The sequence below is a fragment of the Eulemur rufifrons genome, chromosome 7 (genome assembly GCF_041146395.1).
Source record: "Eulemur rufifrons isolate Redbay chromosome 7, OSU_ERuf_1, whole genome shotgun sequence".
In the NCBI taxonomy this organism is placed as follows: Eukaryota; Metazoa; Chordata; class Mammalia; order Primates; family Lemuridae; genus Eulemur; species Eulemur rufifrons.
In genome coordinates this window covers 140,899,549-140,922,645 of record NC_090989.1, presented here as the reverse complement: position 1 = coordinate 140,922,645, position 23,097 = coordinate 140,899,549, and the positions used below count along the sequence as shown (strand labels likewise).

General features: G+C 35.6%; 1 protein-coding gene across 13 annotated transcripts in view; it reads left to right on the top strand.

Moving 5' to 3' along the window:
* The window catches only part of CLASP2 (cytoplasmic linker associated protein 2), a 196,939-nt gene that overhangs the window by 19,165 nt on the left and 154,677 nt on the right, over positions 1 to 23,097 (top strand). For all 13 annotated transcript variants that reach the window (XM_069475479.1, XM_069475475.1, XM_069475478.1 and 10 more), the window contains exons 2-6: positions 4,104 to 4,182; positions 10,650 to 10,753; positions 12,468 to 12,559; positions 13,722 to 13,797; positions 15,396 to 15,493. In XM_069475479.1, the coding sequence (XP_069331580.1) occupies positions 4,104 to 4,182; positions 10,650 to 10,753; positions 12,468 to 12,559; positions 13,722 to 13,797; positions 15,396 to 15,493 (449 nt within the window). The remainder of the gene's footprint in view (positions 1 to 4,103; positions 4,183 to 10,649; positions 10,754 to 12,467; positions 12,560 to 13,721; positions 13,798 to 15,395; positions 15,494 to 23,097) is intronic.

Genomic DNA, 23,097 nt, shown 5'->3' with positions numbered 1-23,097 from the left:
CCCGAGTCAGCACCTTCAAGTGTTACCTTTCCCCAAACGGTGTGCAATGCACTCATTGTGTAGGCATACCCCCATCCCCTCCCCCACCCCCCACCTCAGTCTGATATCTGATTGCTGTCGTTCCCAGATGTGTATTTAGGTGATGTTCAGGGAAACCAATTTTCTGGTGAGTACATGTGATGCTTGTTTTTCCATTCTTGGGATACTTCACTTAATATAATGGGTTCCAACTCTCTCCAGGAGAACCATAGAGATGTCGTATCTTCATGATTCCTTATAGCTGAGTAATATTCCATGGTATACATATACCACAGCTTACTAATCCAATCATGTATTGATGGGCATTTGGGTTGTTTCCACATCTTTGTGATTGTGAATTGTGCTGCTATAAACATTCGGGTACATGTGTCTTTGTTACAGAATGACCTTTTTTCCTTTGGGTATATGCCCAATAATGGGATTGCTGGATCGAATGGCAGGTCTACTTGAATCTGTTTAAGATACCTCCATAATGCTTTCCACAGGGGTTGCACTAGTTTGCAGTCCCACCAGCAGTGTATGAGTGTTCCTGTCTCTCCACATCCACAGCAACATGTGTTGTTTTGGGTTTTTTTGATAAAGGCCATTCTCATTGGGGTTAAGTGATATCTCATTGTGGTTTTGATTTGCATTTCTCTGATGATTAGGGATGTTGAGCATTTTTTCATATGTTTGTTAGCCATTCTTTTTTATTTTTATTTTATTTTATTTATTTATTTTTTTGAGACAGAGTCTCACTCTGTTGCCCAGGTTAGAGTGAGTGTCGTGGCGTCTGCCTAGCTCACAGCAACCTCAAACTCCTGAGCTCATGGGATCCTCCTGTCTCAGCCTCCCGAGTAGCTGGGACTACAGGCATGCGCCACCATGCCCGGCTAACTTTTTCTATATATATTTTTAGCTGTCCATATAATTTCTTTCTATTTTTAGTAGAGATGGGGTCTCGCTCTTGCTCAGGCTGGTATCGAACTCCTGAGCTCAAACGATCTGCCCACCTCGGCTTCCCAGAGTGCTAGGATTACAGGCGTGAGCCACCGCACCCGGCCTGTTAGCCATTCTTTTTGGCAGGAGGTCCCCTGTACGTGTGTATTTAATGTGTCTTTTTTTTTTCATTGATTTAAGATTTTTCTTTCTTTTGGTCTTAACAGTTTGAAGACGATGTGTCGTGATGTTTTTTTGAATTTTCCATTTTGGGGTTCTCTGAGACTCTTAGATGTATGGTTTGATGCCTTTTATTATTTTTACCAAATTGTTGGCCATTTTCTCTCCAAGTATTTCTTCTGCCTTGTTCTCTTTCTCGAATTCCTATGATATGTACATTAGACAACTTGATACTGTCCCGCTGCTCTTGAATGCTTTATTCCTGCACCCCACCTTTTTTCCTCTTTGTATTTCAATTTGAAAAGTTTCTACTGACCTATTTTCAAGTGCACTGATTCTTTTCTTCTCAGTGTCACGTATATTGATGAGCATCAAAAGCATCTTAACCCTTATACCATGTTTTTTAAATTTTTTTTATTTGCATTTAACTCTGCCTTAAGGTTTTCATCTTTCTGCTGAAATTCCTCATTTATTCTTGCATATTGTTTGTTCTTTAAACTAAAGCCTTTAATATGTTTATCATGGTTATTTTAGATGTTCTGCCTGATGATTCCAAACTCTATATTATCTATATATTTTGTTCTGTTCCTTGCTTTGCTCTTGACATTGATATGCTTTTTTTGTGTGTCTCATAATTTTTAGTTGAAAGCTGGACAGTGTTTAAGATGTTTGAGACTAAGTTCAGTAGTATTTATGCATGGAAATGGCATGCCTGTTTTTCTGCTAAGGTTATAGTGTGGAGCTATATAATCAGTCTAGTCAGGAGTTGAGATAGTTTGGATATTATGGGTGGTGTAGTTGCCTTCAGTTCATATTTGCTTCAATATCACTTGGTTAGGGATAGAGGAATCAGGAGGGTTTTCCCGAATGTTTCTATTCAACGCTGCAGTTTAGATTTTCCCTATTTTCCTGTTCTTCGTAAAGGTTTTTCTCCATGTTCTTGCTCCTCCCCCAGTAGGAGACAGCTGTTGCTTCTTATTTCACGCTTGCTAACCTGCTTGTGAGGAGTTGGGAGTACTCTCTGTGTTTCTGGTCCAGCTTCAGTCTTTGGCAGCTCTTTGTCCCCCTGAGTCTTAGGGTGAGGTTTTATGAAGATCATGTCCCTCCTCAACTCCAGACCTTTTATTATCTGGGCCCAGGGTGGTTTTCTGCTTCTCCTTTTCTGAGGTAGAAGGCTTTCTTTCCTTTCCTCAACCGCAGCAATGAGTTTCACCTGTGTCCTGGGGGAGAAAGGCGTGGGTAACAGTGATGTCTTTCTCTCAGTAGCTCAAACTTTTGTTTCTTATGGGACAAGGGTACTAGAGGCCTTTGTGCCTTTCTTGCACAGGCAGCTGCCTCCTTCTTCCAGATTGGTACCACCAAGAGATGCGATACTTTCTTCAGTCTCTTGCCCAGTCCTCAGTCTTAATGAGCATCCAGTGGAGATTTGTGGAGAAAGCTTGCAAATGGGTGTGAACTCTCCTTGTGTTTGTGGCTACTAGGGAGTCTATATTTTCATGCTAGCCCACACTCAGCTATAAATAATTTTGTTAACACATTGACTGCCACATTAGAAAAAAAAATTTTCCCTGGGGCCACGATGTTTTATTAAAACAAAATGATCCTTTCTAATTTGTTATTTTTTATTGTTTTCTTGTGTGAATTATATGCAGTGCAATTCACATTTCTAGAACTAAATTGTCAGTATTAATTATAACAATAAGAACATCAACAAGTAAGATTTTTCACAAACCAACTGCAGGGTTTTGCTTCACAAGGCCCCAGGCTTACAACTAGCTTGAGTTAAATACAACTCACATGGCAGTCAATGTGTTAAATATAGCTGAATTCTTTTTACCTACTTGTATCATAGCTTTATTTTCCTCCTGTCCTGTCACATGTGACCTACTGCTTCTGTCTCTTGTCTTTCCTTAGATTTCAGACTACTTGGTTATCCTCCAACCTCAGCTTTCTGACAGATTTAAGAACAGTTATGATTTTATAGATTATTTGGCTTTTTCTTGTTAGAGTGATGTTTTTTCCAATTTCTACATCCTAGACAGAAGGTGCAATTCCAATTAAAGGTGCTCTTAATTTTTAACTGTTTCTTTTAGAAAACACTTCAAAGTTACAGAGAAGTTACAAGTACAGTTATTCACCAGATAATGACATTTTGGTCAACAACAGATCACATATACCATGGTGGTCCCAAAAGATTATGATGGAGCTGAAAAATTCCCAGTGACATTGTAGCCTGCCATCATAAAGTTGTAGTACAACACATTACGTTTTCTGTATTTAGATATGTTTAGATACACAAATACTTAGCCATTGTGTTACAGTTGCCTACTATTCAGTATAATAACATGCTATATAGGCTTGTAGCATAGAAGCAATAGGCTATACCATATGGTCTAGGTGTGTAGTAGGCCTGTGGTCCCCAACCCCCAGGCCATGGCTTGGTACCTGTCTGTGGCCTGTTGGGAACCCAGCCGCGCATCACCGGCTGAGCTCTGCCTCCCTCACAATCCCATGGAAAAAGTGTCTCCCATGAAACCAAAAAGGTTGGGGACTGCTGTAGGCTATACCATCTAGGTTTGTGTAAGTACACTCTGATGTTCGCATGATGACGGAATTGCCTAATGACACATTTCTCAGAATGTATCTCTGTTTTTAAGTGATGTGTGAATGTATAGTCAGTGAACTCCTGTGTTACCTTCACCTAATTTACCAGGTGTTAACATTTTGCCAGATATGCTTTATCACTATCTCCATGCATATTTATACATTATTATTGTTATTGTTGAGTCATTTCAGAATAGTATGTCCCAACCTCGTGACTATTTACCACTAAATACTTCAATCTCAGTTTTTAAAAACATACTAATATATTATATGAAGATCTTTATATGTCAAAAATTATATACCAATATTAAAGTATGTGTCAGTAACTTTTATTCATTAAAACTTTTTTTTTTTATCTGTAGGTATCATTAATGGGATTGGACATTTTAAGTGCCTTTGTGGACAGATTATCAACACGATTTAAATCCTATGTAGCAATGGGTAAGTTAACTTTATTTATTTAAAAATCTAAATAAATAAGGTTTAACATAGTGACTTTTTTCTTTTTTCTCTTAGTTTTCTTAATGGAGTTAATTCTCTGTAAACTCAAAAATATAATTTTGCACAACCCAGAGGTCTGCTGCTTAGCATTTTAGTTTACTCAGACAAAAGATTTTAAACCTACTTAAATAAATAAATGTACCACTTTGAGGCAAAAAAAAAAAAAAAAGCCCTTGCTAAATATACTGCTAATAGGTAGGTTTTTACTTTACATTTTCAAATTTTTTATTGGATTTTTTTACTTTTTTGTAAAATGCTAAAATTTATAATGTAACTTGCAGTGCCATTTTTTTAGACTACTTGTGGGGAAGGGTCATTTCTTTCATTGCCAGCCTTGCAGACCAATATTTTATAAGATACACTAAAAATAAATTACAGCAAAATGAAATAAAAATACAAGGCCTAATCTATTATTATTATATTCAACAAACAAAATTACTTAGGTCAGATTGCTTCAAGAACGTTTCATAAATATTCTCAATTTCCTTACCACAAGCAAATTTGTAGACTGCTCCTAGGCTGCTAGTCATACTTTGAGTAGCACTTACAGTGTGTTTGCAGTGAGTACAAATGCTAGCATAGTGCTCTTCTTCGAATAGTAGTTAGGATTACAAAGTTGGCTCTACTTATTTTCTAAACCTGAGTGACCTTCATGTGCCTTTGGAGTGCTTTATTAGTGGATTTGATCCTATTATATAGTAGCATATAGAAGAGTAATTTCAGATGTTAGTGATTTTCTTTTGTGGATTAAGTTAATGCCTCATAACGTTGGTGTATTATCATACTTATTTTCTAATATCTTTAGTTAACTTTTTTCTTCATGTTTGGTATTCCACTAAATTCTGTCAATTTTTTGTTTTTTAGCTATCCTTTCAGCAGAAGCATTCAGTAGGTCTCCCTATCTTTATTGTTCACTTTTAATCTGTACCTGGTTCTAATTCATCCTTTTTGTTAGTATCTTCTGAAAAGAAGAATTTTTTTTACTGTCAGTCTCCTGCTTTAAATCCTATAGTAGATGTTGAAAACTGCTCTGCATACATGTTTTGCTTACTTATGTGTTTTTCTAAAATATTTTGAATCAAGTGTTTAAAATTGAGAAGTTTTACATAATTCATATTTCTGGCTTGTTTCAAGATAATTGACCAGTGTGGCAGTCCTGATCTGAAGCTATGTTGTAGCTTCCCTTTTGTCTGGGTGATAAGCTTTTCTAATTTATAAATCCCTTTCATTTCTTCTTGTCTCTTCATAACTGAGAATGTTGGATATAATATGGTAAGGTTAGAATACTGTGCTTCTTAAATTGGCTCAGTTTCAGCATTTCCTGTATCTCCTGTATCTCCCTGGCTGTAGGCATTTATGTTTGTGACCTCTGCCCTGTAAGTAGCTCCCTATTATTACTTGTTACAGAGAACATTTTAGACTTGGAGAGTACTTTTAGGTACTATATATCTCACTTATTTTTCAGCTACAAGGAGGGCCAGATGGGGTTTGATGTACTGACTACTCCTATTGAAGCAATGGGAATATTGGGACCAGAATTCTAGTTTGACTCCCAACACTGTCTTGCTTTCAGAACTTACTGCTGTTACCTGTCCTTGATGTTCCTTTTTCATCATAATAGTGTTTTTCTTTGTCATCTTCAGCAAGTATTCTCTCTCCATGCTAGCTAATCAGAAACTTGCCTACTCTTGTTAGGTCTGGCTTAACTTGTTTATGCTTCTGCTGTTCTCTTATTCCTTTTTGAAATCTCCTCTTCTCCACAGACCTTTCTTTCCTTTCTAAAAATGTACACCAGATATGAATATCTGGAAACTTTTCATATTAACCTCCCCTTACACTGAATTTTTCTTTACTCTGTGGTTCTTAGACACTTAAGTACTTAATAAATTACATTAATTTGCTTTTGTTATTGTTTTTCATTTGTGCTAGCTCAATTATATGGGACGTGACCATACATTCTTGTATGTATAGTTTTTTCTTTTACTCTCCTATTCTTTCTGGTTATCCGTGTACATTTACTGTTTGTCAATATTGTGTGCACTTTGAACTATAAGCGTTTATCATTGTCTTTAATGAAACTTGTGCTTGTTATTACTTGAGAGTGTGGTATGATAGGAAAAATTTATTACAACTTTGCTACCATTTATTGAATGCCTCCTTTTACCCATTTACTGATTTTTACCCATTTACTACTTTGCATACATGAAAGATTATCCTCACATAATTTCTAATTTGTATAACAGCTTTGCAAGATAGGCAGTGTATCTGTGTTTTCTTAAAGAGGTATAAAACTGGACTAAGCATCCCAGGGTTAGTGTTCTTGTTTTTGTCCTGTCACAGACCTTAACCAAACCACTTCAGGAGGCTTTCTGTAGGCCGGGCGTGGTGGCTCACACCTGTAATCCTAGCACTCTGGGAGGCCGAGGTGGGGGGATTGTTTGAGCTCAGGAGTTCGAGACCAGCCTGAGCAAGAGCGAGACCCCATCTCTACTAAAAATAGAAAGAAATTATATGGACAGCTAAAAATATATATAGAAGAAAAAATTAGCCGGGCATGGTGGTGCATGCCTGTAGTCCCAACTACTCGGGAGGCTGAGACAGGAGGATCGCTTGAGCTCAGGAGTTTGAGGTTGCTGTGAGCTAGGCAGACGCCACGGCACTCACTCTAGCCTGGGCAACAAAGTGAGACTCTGTCTCATTTTTTTTTTTTTTTGGTTGAGACAGAGTCTCACTTTGTTGCCCAGGCTAGAGTGAGTGCCGTGGCGTCAGCTTAGCTCACAGCAACCTCAGACTCCTGGGCTCAAGCGATCCTACTGCCTCAGCCTCCCGAGTAGCTGGGACTACAGGCATGCGCCTCTATGCCCGGCTAATTTTTGGAATATAGATTTTTAGTTGTCCATATAATGTCTTTCTATTTTTAGTAGAGACGGGGTCTCGCTCTTGCTCAGGCTGGTCTCGAACTCCTGACCTCGAGCCATCCACCCGCCTCGGCCTCCCAGAGTGCTAGGATTACAGGCGTGAGCCACCGCGCCCGGCCCGGCCTCTGTCTCATTTTTTAAAAAAAAAAAAAGGAGGCTTTCTGTAAAAGGAAGGAATTGAATTTAATTATGTCTTAAATGTCTTCTTCATGATGTAACTCTAGATATATGTAACTTGATTGGAGTGATAAGGTTTAGTTTGGGTGTACTTAGGTTATTAGTTATCATTACAGGTATTTTTTATGTCCTTTTATGTTAAAAGTGGAGAAGTGTTTTAGGAAAATTGAGATTCATTTTAAATTTTAGATACAGTTCTAAAGAAATATAGACTCTATTAATGTAATTGTTAAATACATGATTCATATATTTGCATAGTAATATAAAGTATTTTAATTTTCTTTTGTCACCACATATATTGTGGAAAAATAACATTTTCAAACACACAAAAACATATAATTTACATTCAATACTGATCACCAACCCTGGTTTTATGATAACTGAATTCAGTAAAGGATCTCACATTTTACAAATTTTAAACATAACAGTTTTAACCCAAAATGGTATTGTAGAAAGAGTATTAGAATAGTCAGGACACAGGTCATGAGTTTTGCATCTTGTAAAATGGTGTGCATCATGTACAGTCCTAAGAGAATAAAATAACTAACAGCTATGTTTCAACGTTTTTCCATGTTTCATTGTCCAAATTCCAGCCTGTGATAGATTGATTCATTTGTTTAAAAGATTCTTATTGAGCGCCTGCAGAGTAAAAAGCTTTGTTCTGGATGCCCAATAAATATTTGTTGAATGTTTGTCATATTTAATGATAATTCAGTGATCATTATGTTTTATACAGATATTTAGGGAAAATTGCTGACACTTCTGATTGCTTATTATGGTGTTGGCACGGGTGCTTTTTCCTTATTTTACTTCATCCTCTCACTAGCTATGTGAGCTATAGGCCTGGCATCCCTCCATATTTAGAGATGAGGAAACTTTGCCGTTCAGAGAAATTTTCTTCTCTTATATAATGAATAACTGGTAGAGTTAGAAATAAAATCTTGTTGTGTTTGACTCTAAGAGAACATATTAAAAAGTGATTCCAATGCAAAAAAGTTTATGAATTCATTGTTTAAATATAATAGCTGTAATACTAATTTTATGTAATGTGAGGTTTTTTGGTTTTGTTTATATTTTATAAAATTGGTGTGTTTTTTTTGTTTTGTTTTTTTTTTTGAGACAGAATCTCACTCTGTCACCCTGGCTAGAGTACCGTGGCATCAGCCTAGCTCACAGCAACCTCAAACTCCTGGGCTTCAGCGATCCTACTGCCTCAGCCTCCCGAGTAGCTGGGACTACAGGCATGCGCCACCATGCCCAGCTAATTTTATATATATATAGTTGGCCAGATCATTTCTTTCTGTTTTTTTTAGTAGAGACAAGGTCTCGCTCTTGCTCAGGCTGGTCTCAATCTCCTGACCTTGAGCGATCCTCCTGCCTCAGCCTCCCAGAGTGCTAGGATTACAAGCGTGAGCCACTGTGCCTGGCCTAAAATTGGTTTTTAATATTGAGGTAAACCCCTGTTTGGGCCAATATTTGAATTTCCTTTTTGTAGTTAAATTTTACTTCTCAGGAATGAAGTAATTTTTTTCGCCATTGTTATGTGGATGTTAACATATACACATACACCCAAACACCTCAAATTATAAGTAAATAGAGATGGTTATGACTGGGACCTCACATTGTCTAGATTATTTAAATCCTAGTTTCACAACTTGCTGTTTGTTTGGGCAAGTTATTTAATCCATCTGGGCTTTCTCTATCAATTGGGCCTACTCTATTTCATAGGATTGTTGTGAGGATTAAATGAGCTAATTCAGTGCTTAGTACATAGTAATATCTAACATTTATTAAGTGTTTTCTATTATCTTCTGCCTTTCAGAAGCTATTAGAACCAGAGTCCCATAATGGCCAATCTTATAGATGTTTATAAATTCCACTACTGTTAACAATATATTGAATTAAGATTAAAATAATTTATATTGTTCCCACTGATGAGTACTTCTGTTGCCTCATGATTAGGCTTATGATTTTTATGGTAAGGGCCCTGTTTTCTTACCCAGTCATTCCCTTGATTAAGCTTAAGGTTTTTGGATGATGTCATTTCATTTGATATAGTTGGCTCTTCACGCTAATCATTTTCTAACAAGAAGAATGTAATTTCCTTTTTCCTTAAGTTTTGATTATTATTACATTAGTTTTGGTTTTTACGTTATAAACCACATATTGACACCAAATCACATACACATTTAATTATATCTATAAAAAGCCAGAGAAATATTCCTTTCTTGATCTCATTTCTTCCTCCTTCCCTTGTTTAAACTAGATCTAGGCCTCCATTACCTCAGAGAAAGGCAGGCTAGTTGTTGTCTTCCCGTATCTTCAGGGAATACCTTCCAAGACCTCCAGTGGATGTCTAAAACCTTGACTAGTACCAAACCCTGTATATACTGTGTTTTTTTGATCTGGTAACTGAAATGGCTACTAAGTGACTAATGGGTAGGTAGTATAAACAGTGTAGACACGCTAGACAAAGGGATGAATTCACATTCCAAGCAGGAAGGAGCGGGATGGCATAAGATTTCACAATGCTACGCAGAATGACACACAATTGAAAACTTGTAAGTTGTTTATTTCCAGAATTTTCCATTTAATATTTTTGGACTGCAAGTGACCGTGGACAATGGAAACCACAGAAAGTGAAATCGCAGATAAGTGGGGACTACTGTATAGCTGTAATGTCAAAAGAGAAACAAAAGAAGTGTTTTTGCTTTTGAACATGCAGGATGATAGTGATGATAGCAATAGTAGATGACACTATAGAGAGAGTTTACTCTGTGCCTGTTACTCTCTAAGTTGTTTACATGTATTGTCTTTGAATTTTCAATAAGGTGAGTATTGCTACCAACATTTGTGGGAGGAAATAGACAAAAAGTAGTTAAATAATGTGTTCAAGGTCACACACCTAGTAAAACCACACTAAATGGTAGTGGTAATTTAAGGGATTACAGAAGGATACTATCATCTCGACTATGTGATATTTTTGCCCTGTGAACCGACTTTAGAACCTATTCCCTCTGAATTCTATTTTCCCTTAGCACCCTCCCATCTATTCATACCTCTAAATAGAATAATATTTAGTGTTGCCTTTTTTTTCACCATCATTATAGGTGGACATCACACTGTATATATTCTTTTAAAATTTGCTTCTCAGTTATTTTTGAGTGGACTCATGAATAAAGAACTTAACAATTTCTTTACCTCACAATTCTTCATTTATGAAAGTAATTACTGTACGTAATTTTGTAAAATGTAGTTTGTAATGGAGTTGAGTTATAAATATTTACTCTTCTCCCCCCTCCCTCTCTTTAGTTATTGTAGCTTTAATAGATAGAATGGGAGATGCCAAAGACAAGGTACGGGATGAAGCGCAGACTCTGATATTGAAGTTAATGGATCAAGTAGCACCACCTATGGTAGGTCTATATTTTAAAATTCAGATTTTGCTAATTAATGATGAATTATCAATAAAGATAGATGGTAATCACAGCAAGTCAGTAAAGCTGCAGGGGGCATGAAAGCTGAAATTTTACATAATGAATTGTGGCTAATGCTTTAAAGAATTAGAAATTTAAGGTACATGTCAACATTTGACTGTTTTTTTCTTTTTCTTATTTTCTACTCTGATGCTTTTCTTTAAAAAGCTAACTCATAGGTTTAAGTGATTTCTCAATATACTGATTATATTATGCTTTAGGATTTTCTCGTTTTCCTTATTTGCAAATTAATAAAATGTTTAGTGAGAAAGCTTATTCTGAGAACTACTGAATGTTATATTGTTAATTTTTGCAACTCTTAATAAAGATAGGAAAATTTTTTATTTTAACAAGTGGTTACTAATTATATAAGGTATATAGTCTATGACAACAACCTGTGTTTTCTGAATACAGTAGAAATAATTTGCCCTTATGGAGGTATTTTGAAAGCAGAACAAAAATAGATTGACATGTAAACAAAGATTTAGAGAGTAGCTCAAGTGGAAAAAAATCAGAATATACAATATGCACAATGATATCATGTGATCTTTAAAATGCAGCTTTAAAATTACATGTGTGTTATAAAAAAAATCTAGAGTATTGAATTATTAAGTAAACTGTTGTCCCAGATATTTTATATCTCAGAACTAAGTCTTTTTAATAGTGTGGTGGGGATATCCTTTGACACTTGCTTATTGGTTTACATTTTAAGTTGGTTTTGGCTTTCTTTTATTACAAACAGTACTAAAAGGGGCATCCTTGTACATGTATCTTTGGACATAAGTATTTATATAGAATAGGGTTCCAGGAGTGGTGTTGCTGAGTCAGGTTATTTACATTTAAGATTTTTTTGTAAATTCTTAAGCTCCTTTCCTGAAAGTTTGGCAAGGAGAGAGAAATATATTAGTAGAACTGAATATAGACTCCAGAAATAATACTGAGTACAGAAAGAGAGGTGGCTGTATGTGTATGAATTTAGTAAATGGTAAAGGTGATGTTTCCAAATGTGGAGAAGGGATTCATTGGTACAAATGCCTACATGTTTGGAAAAATATGGTTGGATTCCTTGTTACACTAAACCCAAATAATTGTTTTAGATTATTTGTATAGGTTTATCTATGCTTTTTCCAAAAGAAAATTACATAATAGTTAGTCATAAAATGACTTTGGCCAAGTATGTTTCTGTATTTGGATCCAGTATTAAAAGGAGAAAAGCCTGAATTATAAAATGTTAGAAAAAGCCTATTTCATGTGACAGTCTGTATTATTTACTAGGCAATGTTTGACCTCTTAAATGTTTACTGGACTACTGGACTTATAATGGTAGCATTATTATTGAAGGTTTCTAAAGTATAGAAGAAATCCTGTGTCCTTAGAAATTGTAAGGTTTTTAGGTGTTAGACATCGTTCTTCTGAGAATAATTGAAATCTAAAGTGAAAAATATATAAAGAACTTAAAATGGGGTTAAGATATTAAAAATGGGTGGTAACTGTGGTGTAAATTTGGGTAGAAAAACTTGTAAGTAGTAAAGAAGTGAATAGTCTGATGAAAATATTTAGTTACTAATAAGGCTGGTGATATGGCTGGTAAGAGATAAAAGATTATAAAATGAATAATTTAATTTTTTGTTATATTTACTTTTCTTTCAAATAGTACATTTGGGAACAGTTGGCTTCTGGTTTTAAGCACAAGAATTTTCGATCTCGAGAAGGCGTGTGTCTGTGTCTTATTGAAACCTTAAACACGTAAGTTTTATGATTCCTGAAAAGAGCCTTCTTATATTTTTCATTTCTCTAAAATAATCCATTTCACACAGTCAAGGAAAGCTATGGAAATAAATTTTAAATCGTTATTATAGCACAAAAGTTTTTATTTGAAACCTTTATTTTTATGTTATTATCTTTCATGTTGTTAATTTTTAAATAATTGGTCAGTGATAAGAAGTATTTTTCTTTTCTTTAGTATGTTAATAGTAGCCACCCAAAATAGATGGTCACAGAACTGATATGCTGATAATTTAGGATCTATTTCTGTTCTGGATCCAATTTGGAATTGTGTTTGACACAGTGGTATTTCACATATTGTAGCCAGTTCCCATCCCCGACCCTCCCTCTTTTACCAGTTGGTCCTAGGCTTCCTAGAGCAGTATGGGTGGGTACCGAAATCATAGACTGAACAAGACTCTCCCAGGTAACTAGCCAGTGAGCCTGATAGCAGTGTACAGAGTTCTGACTGCATAGATGCCACAGAGCTGTAACTCTGATCTAAAGAAATGTAAACTGGGGCTTTCAGTCTTGTTCTGGATTATTTTTTCAGTTTTTATGCAATATGATAGATCATACATAGTAGCTTTCAACTTTTCCTGTAGGGTTACTTCCTTTTCTTAACTACACTTTCATTTATTTTCTTTTACTGCTCTGTCGTTCTTTCTGCCATCTAGAGCTGATAAGTGTACTCACAGTCTGCACAGCTTTTGTGGTTTTTGGCTCTCCTGTCATTTGCTTTCAACCTATGACCTCATAAAAATATTAATAAATATTAATTTACTTATTTCATTGGAATGCAAATTTGAGACCTACAGTCTTAAAAAAATTCTTTCAAAAATAAAAATTCTGATTTTCTTAATTGATAGATTGCTAATATAAGAGTGCATTGGTTGAACATTTTGATCTGTTGGATAATTTGTTGACAGTTTTCAGTGTCAGTCATGATTATTCAAGTTTGTATATTTCATATTGTTTAGATTTTTTTTGCTATGTTTCATATCATTCATGTTGTAATGATGTATGCGTATCCTCTCCACCATATTTGTCATATTCATACAGACAAGAAGAAGGTATAAGGATATTTCATTTACTGCTTGATTAAAAACAAATTCTCTTTATTTTTTTCTCGAATTATATTTAGTTTTGGGGCTCAGCCACTAGTCATCAGCAAGTTGGTACCACATTTGTGTGTCCTATTTGGAGATTCCAACAGTCAGGTAAAAATTTATTTATACTCAAGCATTGACTAATTTTTTGGCTACTGTTTCTTTTCTAGTGCTCTTATCCCATTTTCAAAAAATAAGAGAGAGGGTAGGGGGGTGAAATCAAGATTCTACCTCATTTAAAAAAAATCCACCAAAGTTAGTTTTTAAAAACATATATTCATGTAAGTTGCTTAAGATTGTTAGTTGTTTGGCTAATGTTAAGGAGAGCTGGGACTTAATGGCTAGTTCATCAGTTTAAGAGATTGAGTAACAAAGAGCCTGGATTCCCTTCTATAGTTCTCCTGTATGTTAATTGTGCGGACAGGTTGTCAGCTTCATTTCTTATTCCTGAATATGGTGAATAGATCATAACCCTATTTAATGGGGAGGATTTGTGTCAGGTGGTGTATCACTTGTTAGAAACTTTTTCACCTGAGCTGTCTATACTATAGGCACAATACAGGAATGTGTCCTGGATCTTATCCCTCCTGGTGAATTTGATTCTTGGCTATAATCTTTTTGGCATAGCTTGGGCATTTGGAATGACCCTGGGCAAGTTTTTCCTTTCTTTCAGATGCTAGCTGCATGTCAAGAGGTTTTTAGAGAGTTCTACTGCCTCTTTAGTCGCTGTTGGATAGTGAGCTGTGCAAGAGAACTTGTGCTATCTTCCAAATTCTCGTCTTCAGGCCATATTCTTTTTTTTTCCTTTTTATTTTAATTGTGGTAAAATATAGACAACATAAAATTTACCATTCCATCTATTAAGTGTACAGTTCAGTGGCATTAAGTACATTCATGTTGTTTTGCAACCATTACCAACATTCATCTCCAGAACTTTTTCATTTTTTCAGACTGAATGTCTATACCCATTGAACAATAACTCCTCATTTCTCCCTCTCCCCAGCTCCTGGCGACTACCATTCTATTTTGTGTCTCTATGAATTTGACTACTCTAGATACCTCATAGAAGTGCAGTCATAGACTATCTGTCTTTTTGTGTCTGACTTATTTTATTTAGCATAATGTCTTCAAGGTTCATCTATGTTGTAGCATGTGTTGGAACTTTCTTCCTTTCTTTTTAAGGCTGAATAATATTATATGTATATAACACATTTTGTTTATCCATTCAGCTGTAGAGGGAAGTTTGGGTTGTTTCCACCTTGCGGCTATGGTGAATAATGCTGGTATGAATATTGGTGTAAAAATATTTGTTTGAGTTCAGGCTATATTCTCTAAAGGCAGTTTTATTGCAGGAAATTGTAACCATAATAATAATTTGTATTACTATAATTATTGGAAGTTATTTACATAATCTTAATACAAATATATTTTTAAAAAGCCAAATAAGTAACTTTTATTTATAAGTTTCTTAGATTTCTGTAAAACCTTCTTTTACTAGTTTTCTCCAGAGGTTTCTTGGTAGGTCCTCTTGGTTTGTTTTTTTTTTTTTTTTTTTTTTTGCTAATGACAAGCCTTATCTCCCAGAGGTTTAGAGGCATTAAAACCAACTTGGAGCTTCAAGTTGGTCTGCTAGTGTAATGTTACCTTGAGGTGAAGTATTTTATTGTACTGTATATAAGTTTCTTAAAAAGTTCTGAATTCTTTGACAGGTGAGAGATGCTGCAATATTGGCTGTAGTGGAGATTTATAGACATGTGGGAGAGAAAGTGAAGGTGGATCTTTGTAAGAAAGGAATTCCTCCTGCTAGGTAAGTCTTGCTAAATTTATTTTTTCACCAGACTAGTTTTAAAAGTTTTAATTTCATTTGATTATTTTAAATACGTTCAAATTTTTGAAATGTTTTAAAATTCAAAAGCTATAAAAGGATATATAAATTATGACCATTTAAAAAGTTCTTATCTTACAATTTTCTTGGTCACTTTTATTATATATTCATTTATTATATTTTATTATGTAATTACATATCATCAAGTTATTATCTTTTGATATTAAGTGGTAATAGTCATTATTTGGAAGATGCTTGAGCAAGAATTTAGTAAAAATAGTGATCAATTCATTAAATAAATATTTTTAAAATATATGCTAGGGAAAGGTACAAGTTATTGGGTAACAAAGCTGAATAAATCAGTTGCTACTCTTAAAACCTATTCAAATAAAAAGAAAATCAAGAATATCTGAGTAGTGTGGCATTAGATAAATAAAGATACTATTGATAAGCTTTGAGTATATCAGAAATTTTTTTCATAGGTACTTTTTATTCTCAGAGTTTATATTTTTATTAAAAATATCCTAATTAAATTCTCTTTCTTTTTCTAATGAAACTTTAATCTCCATTTTAAGGGGATTCACTAAAAGAATTTTTTTTCCTTAACTTTTTATTATGGCATTTAGTATTTAAAAAAATACTAAAATAGATGGAATAATATAATGAAGCTTCATGTACCTATTACCCACCTTCAACAATTATCAGCTTGTGGCCAGTTTTGTATGTTGTACCCTGGCCTATTTACCCTTGTGTTGTATTATTTTGAAGCAAATCCGAGTCATCATAACATTTCATCTGTAAATATTTTCATATAGTTCTAAAATAAAAAATATTCTTATTTTCAATCACAACCACAATACTAACATCACACCTTAATTTTTTTCAAATAATCCTGTAATATCAGATATCTAGTCAGGGTTTAAATTTCCAGTTATTTCATAAATATAGTGTGTATCTTTGTTTTGTGTTGCTATAAAGGAATACTTAAGTCTGGGTAATTTATAAGAAGTGAGTTTTATTTGACTTATGGTTCTGCAGGCTGGCAAGAAGCATGGCACTAGCCTCTGCTCTGCTTCTGATAAGAGCCTTAGGCTGCTTCCACTTAGGATGGGAAGCAAAGGGTAGGTGGTATGTGCAGAGATCACCTGGTAAGAGAGAAAGCAAGAGATCAAGAAGGGAAGTGCCAGGACCCTTTTTTTCCCCCCCTAAGAGACAGGGTCTCACTTTGTCTCCCAAGCTGGAACACAGTGGCATGATCATAGCTCACTGTAGCCTGGAAGAACTCCTTGGCTCAAGTGATCCTGCCACTTCAGCCTTCTGAGTAGCTGGGACTACAGGCACATGCCGCCATGGCTGGCTAATTTTTTTCTTCATTTTTTAGAGATGGGTTCTCACTATGTTGCCCAGGCTGGTCTCCAACTCCTGGCCTCAAATGATCTTCCTGCCTCAGCTGGGACTACAGGCACATGCCGCCATGGCTGGCTAATTTTTTTCTTCATTTTTTAGAGATGGGTTCTCACTATGTTGCCCAGGCTGGTCTCCAACTCCTGGCCTCAAATGATCTTCCTGCCTCAGCCTTCTGAGTAGGTGGGATTATATGGGTGAACCACCATGTCTGCTTCTTCTTTTTAATAATCAGCACTCATGGGAACTAATAAAGGGAACTAATAAACTCACTCACTCTACCCCCCTGCTCCCAAAGGGCATTAATCTATTCATGAGGAATGTACCCCCATGACCCAAACATCTCCCATTAGGCCCCACCTCCAACAACTCGGGATCAAATTTCAGTGTGAGGTTTGGAGGGGACAAATATCCAAACTATACCAGTAGGTATGTGTTATTAACATTTTGTTTAAATCAGGATCCAAATAAAGTGTATGTGTTATAATTAGTTGGTATGTTTTGTAAGTCTTTTTAAATATTCAGGTATCCCAGCACTCTTTTGTTTCCTTGCATTTTATCTGTTGAATAAGCCTGTAGTTTATCCTGTAAAGTTTCCCCCATTCTGGATTTTGCTGATTCTTTTCCTGTGGTATGATTTAACATACTTTTTTCTCTTCCTATCCTGTAAATTTGTATTTGGATCTAGAGATTTTGTCAGGCATTTGGGGGAGTCGGAAAGAGCAAGACCACTTCATAGGTGGTGGTGTATTCTATTATTATGAGTCTCACCATACATATCTGGTTGTCTCTCTTACCATGTAGATGTTTTCCAGTACTATTTATTTTCTGATAATAAGGTTATCCAATAACTATGCTTTTTGTTAACTTGCTCATCTATTCATTTTCTACTTCCAGGGCTTATTAATAAGAATTTCATTAGAGAAAATTGTACATCATTTTATATGGATGAAAGAAGTGATGTTAACATATATATTTGTGTGGGAAGGCATATATGTATGTATATATTGAAATTATTTTATTTTCTTAAATAGACTTTATTTTAGAGCAGTTTTAGGTTCACAGCAAAATTGACAGAAGGTACAGAGATTTCCTGTATACTCTTTTTGCCCACGTATACATAGCATCCCTCATTATGATTATCCCTCACCAGAGTGGTACATTGGTTATAACTGATGAACTCACATTGATACATCCTTATCACCCAAAGACCATACATAGTTTGCGTTAGGGTTGACTCTTGGTGTTGTACATTTTATGGGTTTGGACAAATGGGTAATGACATATATCTACCATTATACTATCATACAGAATAGTTTCACTGCCTTAAAAATCTTTGCTTTACCTATTCATTCTTCCCTCTGGCCTAACCCCTGGCAACAACTGATCTTTTTATTGTCACCATAGTTTTTTTGTTTATCTTTTATTTATTTATTTATTTATTTTTGAGGCAGGGTCTTACTGTGTTGCTTAGGCTACCGTGCAGTGGCATCACAATAGCTCACTGCAACCTCAAACTTCTGGGCTCCAGTGATCTTCCTGCCTCAGCCTCCCGAGTATCTGGGACTACAGGTGTGTGTCACCAATGCCCAGCTAATTTTTTAACTTTTTGGAGAGATAGGGTCTTGCCATGTTGCCCAAGGCGGTCTCAAACTCCTGGCCTCAAGTGATCCTCCCTCCAGGGCCTCTCAAAGTGCTAAGATTACAGGTGAGCCACCATGCCTGGCCTATCACCATAGTTTTGACTTTTGCAGACTGTCATACAGTTGCAGTCATACAGTCTGTAGCCTTTTCACATTGGCTTCTTTCACTTAGTAATATGCATTTGCGTTTCCGCCATGTTTTTTCATGGCTTGAGGTCATTTCTTTTTAGTGCTGAATGCTATTCCATTGTCTGAATGTACCACAGTTTATCCATTCTACTGAGGGACATCTTGGTTGCTCCCAACTTTTTGTAGTTATGAATAAAACTGCTATAAACATGATTGTGGAGATTTTGTGTGGACATCAGTTTTCATCTCCTTTGGGTAAATACCAAAGAGTGCGATTGCTGTATCGTATGGCAAGAATATGTTTAATTTTGTAAGAAACTGTTAAACTGTCTTTCATAGTGGCTGTACAATTTTGTATTCCTATCAGCAATGAAGGAGAGTTCCTGTTGTTCTACTTCCTTGTCAGCATTTGATGTTGTCAGTGTTTTGGGTTTTGGCCATTTTAGTAGGCATGTAGTGGTATCTCATTGTTGTTTTAATTTGCATTTCCCTGATGACCTATGATTTTGAGCATCTTTTGCATGCTTCTTTGCCATCTGTATATCCTCTTTGGTAAAGTGTCTATTCAGATCTTTTGCCCATTTTTTAATTGGGTTGTTCATTTTCTTATTGTTGAGTTTTAATCGTTCTTTGTGTATTTTGGGTAGCAGTCTTTTATTAGATATGTCTTCTGTAAATATTTTCTTCCAGTCTGTGGCTTGTCTTATTGTCTTGATGGTGTCTTTCAAAGGGCAGGTTTCAATTTTAATGAAGTTCAGCTTATCAATTATTTCTTTCATGGATCATGCTTTTCGTGTTGTATTTAAAAGGTTGTCCCCAAACTCAAGGTAAACTGGATTTTCTCCTATGTTATCTTCTAGGAGTTTTATGGTTTTGCATTTTACATTTAGCTCCCTGTTATATTTTGAGTTAATTTTTGTGAAGGTTGTAGGTCTATATGTAGATTCATGTTTTTGTACATGGATGTCCAATTGTCCTAACATGATTTGTCCTAACACGATCTTTTCTTCAATGCATTGCCTTTGCCCCTTTTCTAAATATCACTGACTATATTTATGTGGGTCTGTTTCTGGGCTCTCTATTTTTTCCATTGATCCATTTGCCCCTTTTTTTTTTTTTTTTTGCTGATACGACACTGCCTATAATTTTATAATAAATCTGGAAGTTAGGTAGTGCCAGTCTTCTAACTTTGGTCTTTTCCTTCTATATCGTTTTAGCTATTCTGGGTCTTTTGCCTGTCCATGTAAACTTTAGAATTGGTTTGTTCCTATCCACAAAACAACTTGTTGGAATATTGATTGGGATTGCATTGAATCTTTAGATCAAGTTGAGAAGAACTGACATCTTGGCAATATTTAGTTTTTCTATCCATGAACATTGAATATATCTCCATTTATTTCATACTTCTTTGGTTTCTTTCATCAGAGCTATAGTCTTGCACTTCTTTGTTATCTTTATACCTTTATGTAGATCTGAGATTTTGACCTAAATCATTTTATTTCTCTCTAAAGAACTCCCTTTTTTTTTTTTTTCCTTAACATTTCTTGCAACCACAACTACTGGCAACAAATTCCCTCAGTTTTTGTTTGTATGGGAAAGTATTTCTTCTTTATTTTTGAAGAATAATTTTACTGGGTACAGAATTCTAGGTCAGTGGGGTTTTTTCCTTCAATATTTTATTTCATTTTTTAATTTTTTTATTTTAGGACAATTTGGAGAATTTTAGTTTATTGCACAAAGTAGATATTAGATGACATTATTATTTTTAATTTTCTTGGTTCAAATAATCGTATTGTGGTTTTAGTAAAACAATGTCCTTATCTTTGGGTCGTGCATTACCAAGTGCTTAACGGTCAACCTTCATCTCTGCAATGAATTTCCAATTTACTCTCAAATAGTTCATCACAAATGTATTTATTTATATGCGGAGAGAGCAAATATCAAAATGGTAAAAAATAGGTGTATCTACTACAAATAGGAATTCATTGTACCAGATGGTCAGAATGAATACCTGTAGGTTTTAATTTTTTCAAAATAAAAATGTACGAAAAATACACTTAGTACAACCATCCTGTTAACCACAAGTTTGATTATTCTAGTACTAGTGCGTGAACCCTCCATCCTTTATTCCTGGATGCCCCAGTTATGAAGCTCTGTGAGGATGTACAGGCCTAGAAACTTCAGATAAAGAGAGTGATTGAGCATTCTTAGTTTTCTTTAGTAGGAAGACTCTCAGTCTACGAACATTTATATTCACGTACAGAAATATGCACACTCTAGACACCATAAAGTATCTAGACAACATAAAGTATCCTTCTACTGAACATAATATGTCAATAATAAGCACAGGACAGGCAAAGGCAAAACCAAAATCTCACATGAAGCTTTTGTTTGCATAAGGAAAGGGTGCCCTTGAACCAACTTTCTCCCAGTGCTCACCTGAACAAGGAATCGCCTGGTTTGTGGGGTGGGAGGAGCCTGGGAGCAGACTCAGCCAACTCAAATAGGAATTCAAATGGCAGAACATTCTTTTCCTTCAAAGTTGTGACTAGACTAATGAGAGGACACAAAAGAAAAAAGGCTCCCAAGGAAGCAGGATTTTAACATTTTAAATATCTTACTCCATCTCTTCTTGCTTGCATGAGGGGAAGTCAGATATTATTCTTATCTTTATTCCTCTGTAGGTAAAGAGTTTTTTTTTCCTCTGGTGGCTTTGAGGATTTTTTTTTTTTCTTTTTTATTTCAGCATATTATGGGGGTACAAATGTTTAGATTATATATATTGCCCTTGACCCTCACCCCACCCCCCAGTCAGAGCTTGAAGGGTGACCATCCCCCAGACTGCACATTGCACTCATTATGTGTGTATACACCCATCCCCTCTTTCCCCCTCCCATCTGCCTGACACCCGATGAATGTTATTCCTATATGTGCACTTAGGTGTTGATCAGTTAAAACCAATTTGATGGTGAGTACATGTGGTGCTTATTTTTCCATTCTTGGGAATAGGTTCCAGCTCTAAGAAGATTTTTCTTTATCTCTGATTTACTATATAGTTTGAATATGATATGTGTAGATGTAGTTCTTTTGGCATTTTTTCTGCTTGATGTCCTCCACACTTCCGGGATCTGTGGTTTGTTACCTTATATTAATTTGGGGAAATTTTTAGTGATTATTGTTTCAAATACATTTTCCGTTCTTTTCTTTTTCTTGTTATTCCCCGTTACACATATGTTACATCTTTTATAGCTGCCCCACAGTTCTTGGATCTTCTCTTCTGTCCTTTTTTGTGTGGGTTTTATTTGTTTGTTTTGTTTTGTTTCTTTTCTTTTTGCTTTTCTGTTTTGGAAAATTCTACTGAGATATCCTCAAGCTTTGAGATTCGGCAGTGTCTAGTCTACTAATGAGCCCATCAGAGACATGCTTCATTTTTGTTACTATGTTTTTGGTCTCTAGTTTTTTTTTTTGTTTTCTTTTTTTTTTTTGGTACTTTCTTAGAATCTCCCACCTCTCTGCTTACTCATCTTTTTTTTTTTTTTTTTTTTGCATGCCGTGTACTGACATTCATTAGATCCCTTGGCATATTAATCATAGTTTTAAAAAATTCCTGTTCTGAAAATTCAAACATACCTGTCATGTCAGGGTCTGGTTCTGACACTTGCTTTCCCTTTTCAGACTGTTTTGTTTTGTTGCCATTTAGTATGCCTTGTAGTTTTTTTGTTTGTTTGATAGCTGGACATGGTGTATCAGGTAGAAGGAACTTCCATAACCTGCCTTTAGTAACATGGTGGTAAGGTGTGGGGAAGGGGAAGTGTTCTATAATCCTGTGAGTAGGTCTCAGTCTTTTAGTGTGCTTGTGCCTCTGGACTGTAAACTTCACAAATGTTCCTTAGTTTTTCCTGCTCTCCCCTCACTTAGGTGGGACAGGATGGCCACAGTAGGCTGGAGTTAGGCATTTCCCTTTTCTTACATGGAGGGCTATAGGACACTGGAGTTGGGAATTGCCATTCCTCCATTTGGAAAACTAGATAGAGCAGCTGAACTTGGGTATTTCCCTTAGGTCGGTTAGGCTCTGATAAAATCCCAGCAGGTTAGGCTCTGCTTAAATAGTTTTTACTAAGGTTAAACATTGTTAAGGAGAACAGAATACTCTGGCATATTTCAAAATGGTTCCTTTTCTATTACTCTTGCTGGAAACATGATGGGAGTTTCTCTGATATTCACTCTTAAAGTCAAGTGGAGTTCACAGAGGTAATAGTCATTAAATGTGTGGGTCACTCCCCATGACTGGGTCCTCTGGATTTTTTAACTCTCAGAGTTGTCTACTCTGAGCCTCCAGCAATTTGTCAATTGGAGTTCAGGTTTTCCTATCCTGGCACTGGTTCCCACAGAGGTTTCTACTAATGGATG